This window comes from Nicotiana tabacum, chromosome 2, assembly GCF_000715075.1.
Source record: "Nicotiana tabacum cultivar K326 chromosome 2, ASM71507v2, whole genome shotgun sequence".
Classification (NCBI taxonomy): Eukaryota; Viridiplantae; Streptophyta; class Magnoliopsida; order Solanales; family Solanaceae; genus Nicotiana; species Nicotiana tabacum.
The window spans coordinates 34,235,514-34,245,849 of record NC_134081.1 but is presented as its reverse complement, the minus strand read 5'-3'; the positions used below and the strand labels follow the sequence as shown (position 1 = coordinate 34,245,849).

General features: G+C 36.8%; 1 protein-coding gene across 1 annotated transcript; it reads right to left on the bottom strand.

Annotated features, from left to right (window-relative positions):
• Positions 1-3,727: 3,727 nt before the first annotated feature.
• Positions 3,728-10,085, bottom strand: LOC107829052 (vacuolar-sorting receptor 1-like). Its single transcript, XM_016656473.2, has 12 exons — positions 9,359-10,085; positions 7,980-8,672; positions 7,036-7,124; positions 6,873-6,942; positions 6,706-6,789; positions 6,175-6,251; positions 5,984-6,065; positions 5,781-5,863; positions 5,490-5,556; positions 5,055-5,183; positions 4,699-4,805; positions 3,728-4,011 (listed from the first exon to the last, which is right to left on the bottom strand). The coding sequence occupies exons 1-12, from the start codon at positions 9,651-9,653 to the stop codon at positions 3,916-3,918; spliced, it is 1,872 nt and encodes a 623-aa protein (XP_016511959.2). The 5' UTR covers positions 9,654-10,085; the 3' UTR covers positions 3,728-3,915.
• Between the last annotated feature and the right edge of the window lie 251 nt (positions 10,086-10,336).

Below are 10,336 nucleotides of genomic sequence, written 5' to 3'. Positions count from 1 at the left end.
GGCGTATGTGTGTTGACCGTAGAGCTATCAATAAAATCACAGTAAAGTATTGCTATCCCATTCCTAGATTGGATGATATGTTGGATGAGTTGCATGGTGCAAAAGTTTTTTCAAAAATTAATTTGCAGAGTGGATATCATCAAATTAAATTGAATCCTGGTGATGAATGCAAAACAACCTTTAAAACTAAAAATGGTTTGTATGAATGGTTATTCATGTCTTTTGGTTAACTAATGCACCTAGCACATTTATACGCTTGATGGATTATGTTTTGAAGTCATTTAGAGATAAATTTGTTGTTGTCTATTTTGATGATATACTTATTTACAGTCAATTTTTGGATGACCATCTTTTTCATGCTAAAATTGTGCTCGATGTAAGAAGTGTAATTTTTGTGTTGATACGGTAATTTTCTTAGGGTTGTTGTGAGTGGGAAGGGCATAGAGGTTGATGAGATAAAAGTGAAAGCCATTAGAGAGTGGCCTGTTCTGAAGAGTGTGTCAGAGGTTAGGAGTTTTCATGGTCTCGCTAGTTTTTATAGGAGATTTGTTGAGGGTTTAGTACCATAGCTGCTCCTTTGACTGCAATAATTACGAAGGATAAAAGATATAAATGGGTTAAGGATCAAGATGAGGCTTTTGAATTATTAAAAAAGAAGCTTAGTTCAGCCCCTTCGCTACAACTACTTGATTTTAGTAAGACGTTTGAGGTTGAGTGTGATGCTTCTAGTGTAGGCATATGTGTAGTTCTTATGCAAGACCAAAAACCTATATCTTACTTTAGTGAGAAATTGAGTGGAGCTAACCTTAAATTATTCTACTTATGATAAGGAGATGAATGCCCTTGTGAGAGCTTTACCCAATTGGCAACATTATTTCTGGCCTAAGAAATTTATAATTAGGACTGACCATGAGGGTCTCAGATTTCTAAATAGTCAGTCTAAGTTAAACAAAAAACATGCTAAGTGGTAGAGTTTATAGAGACATTTTCACATGTTATCTACTATAAGCAAAGATAATATTGTGGCTGATGTACTTTCTAGACGATATGTTCTTATTAATATGTTAACCGCTAATTTGATAGGATTCTAAGTATATTAAGGATTTATATGATAGTGACCCAAATTTTAGTAGCAAGTAAAAGGAGTGTGAGTTGGGTATATTTGAAGGATTCCTTAGGGACGATGGTTATTTGTTTAGGAAGAAAAAATGTGTCTCTAGTTGTTCTTTGAGGAAATTATTTGTTAGAGAGGCACATAGTAGTGGATTGATGGGGCATTTTGGAATTTATAAAATATCAAAACGCCTGAAAATTTTATTGGCCCCACATGAGGAGAGATATAGGTAGATATTGTGGTAGATGTCTCGAGTGTCTTCAGGCTAAATCTAAGGCTAATCCATATGGTTTATATACTCCATTGCATGTTCCTGAGGGTCCTTGGTTAGATATTTATATGGATCTTGTTTTGGGCTTAACTAGGACAAGGAAGGGACATGATTGCATATTTGTTGTAGTTGACCATTTTTCTAAGATGACACATTTTATTCGTTGTCACAAGAAAGATGACGCACCTTACGTAGCTACATTATTTGTGAGAGAGGTTTTAAGGTTATATGGGTTGCCTAGGTCCATTGTTAGTGATGTGGATACTAAGTTTGTTAGCCAATTTTGGAGAACTTTATGGTCCAAGTCGGGAACTAAGTTATTGTATTCTACTACTTGTCATCTCTAAATCGATGGTCAGATTGAGGTAGTCAATATGACTTTGAATAGCATGTTGTGAGATGCACTTAAGGGTAAGTACACTTCTTGGGAGGAGCATTTACCGTTGATTGAGTTTGCTTATAATAAATCCGTTCATTCTTCCATGGGTAAGTCTCCTTTTGAGGATGTATAAGCTTTAATCAGCTAACACCTTTGTATTTGATTTCTTTGCCTATGAGTGATGTTGTAAATGTAAATGGTAAGAACAGGGCTGAAGCATTGAAAAGGGTTCATGAACAAGTGCGGTTGCAATTGGAAAAAGACATATGAAAAGGTTGCCTATAGAGCTAACAAAGGCAAAAAATAGGTTCAAACATGGTGATTGAATTTGGGTTCACTTGAGAAAGGAACAGTTTCCTCATAAATACAAGTCTAAGTTGAATCCTCGTGGAGATGGACCATACCAAGTTCTTGAGAAAATTGGTAACAATTCTTACAAGTTGGATCTTCCAGGTGAATTTAAGGTGAGTGCGACATTTACTGTTTCTCACTTATCTCCTTTTGGTGTAGATATGCCGAATTCATGGACGAATTCTTTTCAAGAGGGAGGGATTTATATGATCCTAGATAGTTCGGGAAGAACGGAGAATATTAAAGATGATCCCGAATTATCTAGTGGACTGTTGACTCGCTTCAGGTCCAAGAACGCCCGAGGGAAGCACGCTAAGGAGTTGCATGATCTTCAACAATTGACTAGAAGATATTTGGAGAGTCACTTGGAGGATTCATGCAAAGAATACTATGTTTGGAGTCTTGAGAATTGAAGAATCAAGACCCCAAGCCAAATCGTGTGACACGGTTTCACCAACCGTTGGCTACGGTCCAAGAGGGGCCCGAAGAGATGAAGAAAATAAGCTTTTGAAATTCGACACGGTTTAGCTATGTGTTACGGTTGAGGTTACGGTTTGGCCTGGCGAGTTTTTTTGAAAAATTAACTTTGGAACTTTTCTTATTTTACCCATTGGGTATTTATAATAGCCTATGGGTTATTTCATTAGCCACTTAGCATATTTTGACATAAGAAAACTCTTGAGAGAGATTTGAAACCTCTTGGTTCGAGTTCAACTTTGGATTACCTGTTTTCAAGAATTGGGTTTTTGAGGGTAATCTTCTTCTCCTTTCTTTATATTTAGGATTTCTAATTTATCTTCCTTGGGAGGCGATCAGATAGTTTTTCGATTGTTCCTTGAAACGTTCACTTATGGTTCTAGTTTTTCGTCTATATTTCATTATTAAGACTATTTTCGCTTATCTTAATCAAATATATTATTAGTTTTGCTTCAATTATTGTTGTTTTCATATTTCGCTGTTTTGTTTTTATCTCGGATCGTATCACACTTAAATGTAAAAAAGACTTCATAGGAAGCCTAGAGAATACATTATGAATAATCTCTTTCCGTATTTTAGATTTTCTTTTTGCGGTCTTCTTTTCCGTAGGAAAAGCTTTGTAGCCAGCTACACGAGGGTTAATAGCGTAGAACTTGTGTAGTTAATTACCAGCAAGCTTTTGGCTCTTTTTCCGTTTCCTTCTTCGATCTTTATCCTTTTTTGTTTATGCTATCTCAGTAAAAGTTAATTGAACATTGTAAAATAAAAGATTACACCCAATAGCGATAATATAGTTTTACACATATAGACGACGTATGCAGTGATTATCAACATACAAAATATATTTTTTATTTCTGTAAATTTATTTAGGATGCTTAAAAAGTATATGTCTCTTCTATTAAAGAAAATAAAAATCGTCATTGGGAAGCTAGGTACCATATTAATTTTTTTTCATAGTAGGTTAGGGTTCAATCTTAAAAGTAATTTTAAGAAGAAAAACTATTTCTCTTGCCATTGATTGACATGAAGAAACTTGTGTAGTATCTCAAAAAGGGCTACTGTCCCTCATTAGTTAGGAAAGTTCCTGCGCAATTTCCTTATTTCTCAAAAGTAAAACACCATCGCGCAAATCCAATTCAAGGAAAATTTCCCTCCATATTATTGGGTTTATGTGCATTGTTAGGACATACATGTACATAAATAAGATCTAACTTGTTCGTCTAAATGAGAGAAGTGTGCTAGAGGAACTGGGCATAAGCACAAAAGAACCTTAGGCTGACTAAAAAGAGGAACTGGTCCAGTAGAGACCGCAATGATCTATCATTAGACGTTCCCATGGGAAACATGATTTGCCCCCTCTCCTTGATCCAAAGGCATATATTGTGCCATGATGGCGCGAATCTCTGAGTCCATGTATCTCTGCATATACAAGGTTTCACGATTTAGTGAAAGCAACATCGAACAAGAAAACAGATTAAAAAAACTGTATTGTATCTGCGAGCCATGCATCTCTACATCCCGATGGATTTCAAGCTAATTCCAGTAAAGGCAAAAAACCCACTTGAAAAAGAAGAGACAAATATGTCCTAAATATGGTGGTCGGAGAGATACGACATCAGAACAAACACTTTTTAAACACCTTTCTCTGTGACATAGCATCAAGGAAAGATATTATCCACTCCAAAAGGAGTTTCACTCTAATATCTAATCCAAAAGCTCTTAACTTTCTTGCTTTATCAATATGGTGGGATTTGGTGACACATCTGATTCTTGGAATCTCTTTTACTGGAACTTATGGTAAAGTAAAAGGAACTTGTTGGCTCCCCATAAGCCATCTATCACTCTATTAAATAACGATCGAACAACTTCGATAGGTAACTCAAATGCAAAATCCAAAAGGAAAAGCATCGCAGGAGATTTGGCTTCATTTTTCTAAATCGCTTTTCTAACAGCAATAGTTCTTAAGAAATCATTGTCAATTACTATGTAAAACTGGTTACTTAGAATTAGCATAACATTTCAAAAGCTTTTAGTTTTGTGTTTCCACCAGATGACGGTTGTCTGTCTTTGATGAACTGAGATTAAGAACATTGTACAAAAACATACCCGAATCCTATACTTGTATACAGCATATCCTACAACCACTGCAACTGCCAAACCCAAGATGATAGTCCAAACAAGGCCCCAGCTGAACTCTGACTTGGAATCTTTGCCTGCAATTTTTCCAACAAACTTAGTCCCAGAGGAGATCGACGGACATGCAGCTTTGAGAAACAGTGGATCAAAGTCTCTAGCATGAGGTTGGTAAAATTCTATTACATTTAAAGAAGCTAAATCATGCAAATATCCCAACCATCATATTTTAAAAAATTTACTAGCTTCATCAAAGCCAAGGATATAACAAACCCTATGCCTATCATTACAAGTATACTTTCAACAAGTTGACAACTTCTTCAACTTACTTATACACGTGTCATGTTCATGCATGTACAACAAATTGCCGCCGCAACTGCAATCAAAACTACCCCAAGTGTTCTTGCATTTGCACGCAGGACACTGGCATGCCAGCTTCTCCTTGCATTCATCAATATCTGAAGAAGGGCCAAAATTGAAGAAGAACTTGAAGTATTACAAGATTATTGTTAAACAAAGACTCTATAAATAGAGAGCAACACTGTTCCGACACCAACCTCTCTGGCATATACAGATCAATGTGTTCTTAAAGACAGGAAGTTAAAAGATATGGTCTAGTGGAAAGAGAAAGGTGCAAATATTTTTGGGGCAATTAAACAGAGTCAGAATCCAAACTCAAGGAAAACAAAGAATTAAATGCTGAAATGCTCTCCAAAGAACAAAATATGTCGAGAACTGATACATAGTGAACAGGTCCTACATACCTTCACAACTGTTCACTCCATCACCTTTGAATCCTGGTGGACATTTGCAACCCTTTGTGTGATCATCCTGACAAGACAAGGATAAGACATATAATGCCTCTGTCTACAGAAAGTCGTTTGAGATAAATGCCTTATGAACCCGACAAACAAAAACATCTCAAATTATGAATCACTGCTCAAGTAAAAACCAGAAGGAAGGAAGCCGCTTAGGGCATGCCATCCAAGAATGAAAAGAGTTAAGGAGGACAATTCAAAAGGCAACGATAATCATGCTTGAATACAGCCTCTTACAATGCAAGCAGAATATGCCCTGCCATCTTGAGTCCCCTTCCAACAGCCTCCATTGTTTATTTCACATCGCAATGCTCCAGATGCTGTCAAAACCACAAGCTCTAGAGATTAAGTCTCTGAAGGCAACACGCATGTGATTGCATCACAACAACGCCAATTGTTGTGTAATAAAGATGATGACAATTAATGGACGAAAAACTCACCTTCGCAGCGAGTATAACCATCACCAACAAATTTTACTCCTTGAACTATGGGGCATTCACATACTCTACCACGGAAAGTATCCTGCACCACAATTTCGCACATGGATCAGAAATTGAACAAGCAGAAAATAAAACTGGAACTCAGTGAAATAATGTTTGTCATATAGCAGTCCATTGACAAGTAACTCTACCCGGCACGCAGTAATGTTAGCAGCCTTGTCCTGCCAGCACCCACCATTTGATTCTAAGCATTCATTTGTTTCTATTTCTGCAAGCAAGTACCAAAAACAACTTTAGAATACTACCTCGTTGAAAGAATGTATAAACTACAGACTAGCTGGCTCTGAAAACCTGTTTCAATGGAATAATCAAAATTTGACAAAGCAATTGTACCTAACACAGTTTTTATCATATCAATAATTAAAAGTTGGAATACGCCGGATAGGCAAAAGCTAGATCTGCAAAAATTTATAAAGATAATATTCTATCACTTCTCATACTATCTTCTTTTTTTGAGAAGGTAAGCACAACTTCTTATATTTTCACCAGTCTTTGATTCAACACCATTGGAGATGCAAAAAAGAACAGAGGAAGATCCCACCAGTAAGAGACATCTCTTTCAGTCTTCTGTCCCATCTTAAAGAAAAGCCACAAGCAGCAGGAAGCTGATACCAAATAATTATGGTCTTCAAGATGAAGAAAAAAAGATCAAGGAAAATGACCTTCAGTTAAGCAAATTGCAGGCTCTGTTGTCTCCTCAAAACCTGAACAAATCGCCTTGAGGACTGCTCCTTTGTCCAGCTTACCTAAGATGAAGATAAATACTCCAAAATAAGAATCTTTCTATTTAAGTTGAACACACACTAACTCTACATCAAACGAGGTATACCTCTGTACTGTCTATTGTTTATAACCAGAGTTGGCAAGATAGTCACATCTCCACGAGCACCCTTGCCTATCTGAAAGAAGAAACGTAAAAAGTGAAAATTAATTCAAATAAGTCAAGGAGGCAATAAAGAAGAGTTGTCCCATCACTTCTGCAGGAGACACACCTGCGAATCCTGTTCAGCCTTTAGAACAGGGTTGTCAGTATCTGCTTCAGGATCTCCAACACATTTTTCAATCTGTTTGACGTCAAAGCCTACAAAGTCCATCGAGATAAAAAGAAAATTTCAAGATATCATTTCAAATTTCCATAAAGAGCAAGGAGAATCAATTAAAGCACAGGAACCACATAACAAGGCACATATTCGTCTAGCCATGAGCAGCAGAGACCTTTGCTAGCTCCAGAGAGAAAACATGGAGGACTCTCATTTGGCCCATATCTGATACTTGAACGGTTGAACCAACTTAAAATCTAATGGCATTAGTATACAAGCGCATAACAAAAACTACCACATGCTATTGGATTAATCATTATCATACGGCTAATTCTTTCAGACTGTTGTCAATTGAGCCATCAATGCGAAAACAAAAGTAGCACACAAGAAAGAAGGTAGATTCAACTGCACATATTTTAATTTTCAGCAAAACAAATCCATTTAAGTTCAAGCAGGATAATAACTATTTTTGGATCCCAAGTTCAACAAAGCTATGATCTTTCGGTGGATCACAAAAATTGGACAATAATGACGACAGCTTCTAGTTCTTAGAGCTCATGAACAAGGATGAGAAGACAGGAATACCACAAAAAGTACAGTTACTAAATGACCGGCACCGTCACATTATAACAACAACCACAAACAACAACAATCCCAGTGTAATCCACAAGTGGGGTCTGGGGAGGTTAGTACGTACGCAGACCTTACCCCTACCTTGAGAAGGTAGAGAGGATGTTTCCTATAGACTCTCGGCTCAAGGAAAGAGTAGTCAAAAGGAAATACAGTAGTAAACAGCCTTATGGCATCATCAACACCATATGTACAATAGTAAAGCAATGCTGTGCATAAAGTGAAAACATCAGCGAAAATGTGAAATCAAAGAAACTCCAACCTACCAAGTGACTTAATTACTTGATCTGCACATTCTGTCGTGTATTTCTTCTCTTTCATGGGGCACCGTATTGCAAAGTCAGTGACATAATCCCACCACATCCAGGGTTTTCCACTTTCATTGGCAACCTTGAAAAAACAAGCCTGCCTTAAGTTTTGCAGAACAACATCCTTTCCATCATAACCTTTACTGAAGTCTTGCTCAGGGTCTGGAGCACAGTATCTGCCATGATTGATGCACTGAGACTTGCATTGCTTGCTCAAAATAAAAGCCTCTGGGCAATACCAAGTTATGTAATGGGGAGTAAACTGTGTATAACCCTTCTGCTCAAGTATCTGGGCAGCCCCTTTGAAGTTTTTGACAAACTCTATCTGGCTTTCACACTTGGGGCCACACTCATCATTACTGTTGGTCCAAAATTCATACTCCACTCGTTCATCAGGATGCGGAAGAGCCTCTCTCCAATCGAGGTTTATGTTAACCATTTCTCCTCTAGAGAGTTCCTTCTTGATGCTATCCCCAAGGGATTTGCTAATTAAAGCCGATGGAATAGTTATATTTTGCAAATAATCTGCCTGTGCATCCTCTTCCTCAGGGGTGTCCATGGTAATTAAAGGTTCAACACGGTCATCAGCAACAAGAATAGCGCCTGCTCCAGCTCTCTGAGCATTCCAAGCCTTCAGTGTGAAATAGCAATCTGCCAGAACAGGAACAAACAAAGAACAAGAAAACACGTGTTAGATGTACACAATTTAGACAAGCTTCCAGATAATCCATGATGATGACAACAACTACATACTCACATAAGTTAATGTAAGTGGATATATTGTCTAAATTTGTCTCTACATGAAACTAGTACAATAAGTTAACAAGCAAAATCAGCCAAACACAGAAAACATGCATATAAATAGTACTCCTTCATTGTTTATTACAAGAGCCAAATAAATCTATCCTCACAGTTGCAGCCAAATGAATCCATCCTCACAGTTGCATTACATTATTTAGCCCACCTGTTCTTGCATTTTCAGAAAAGAAAAAAAGGCCAAGGCATTTATTAAACAGGCGTAGAATTTGTCATGTTTTATTAACATGGTCTATATCTGATAGAGTAATTCAAGTGGAAAAAGGCTAAAATAAGATAATATATATGAATGCTACTCTTCTTATTATGTGAACAGAAAACAAAGTTTGTTAACTGAATTAGCAGGAACCCCATTTAGCAGAATATTAAGACTTAAAACCAAGTAGCATTATTTATAACGGTGGTGTCCAGTCAGCTTGCGCACACTTGACTAATAATTGCTACCAAGGCTTAGACATGTGGGACTTAACGCCAAGTGGCAATCCAATTCGAAGGCAAAGAGAAATATTTGAAAAGTTTACCTCCTCTATCAACAAGAAGGAAGACAGGCATGGCACCAGGCTTAGATTTGAAGGAGATATCAAAATCTGTAAAATTCTTACAAGACTTTTGATTAGCTTTTGGGTACATAACAATACCAACCATGGTTCCTCCATATTGTGGGACCCCAAAGTTCCCAATCGCACACTCATACACATCTTTGATTGAGCTTGGTGACGTTACTCTCAAGCTGTTCTTCTCCACCACAAATCTACCCAAACAAGACCCAGACAGCACACACAAAATACACACTAGAAACCCTAAATTTCCTTTCATCTTCACTTCCCTCAATCAGATAGAGAAAAATAAAGATGACCCAGATCAAGAAAAGTCAAAATTTAACCTTTAACAGCTGCTAAACCTACAAATTTACATGAAAATTCAAATCTTGATGACACCCAGATCATAAATATTAACGATCTAGCAAATTTTCACCCTTTATACCCACTGTAAGGTAATTTATTGACTATTAGGAGAAGAATAAGGGAAAAAGCTTGGGTCTTTGAACAAGTAAAGAGGAGAAAAAACTTCACGAGGAAGAAAAAACAAAAGGGTAAAGACCAAAGACTGGAGTCGTGTAAAATATGCTAAACTGAGGAAAGCTACGTGTATAAACAAAATTATCAGTGATGGAGATATCTGCTTAAGTTTTCATATTTGCTTTGTCCTTTTGGGATGTGGATGAAATATTAGTCCTAAGATAAGTAGAAGATGTAAACCTTAAGTAATTGCATTTGTATTAATGCTCACGATCATAATAATTATTAGTTCAATATTGGATCTTGGAGGGAAAAAAATTATGTCCACAACATTTAAGAACTATATTAGTTAGTAGTTCCAGATTGGATCTTTAAATTAGCTTGGAGTGAATGTTGTGATTTGAGCTAAGATATTACTTTAAATTTAGACTAAATAAGTAAATTGTATTAATGCTCATAATCACAACAATTACTAGTTCA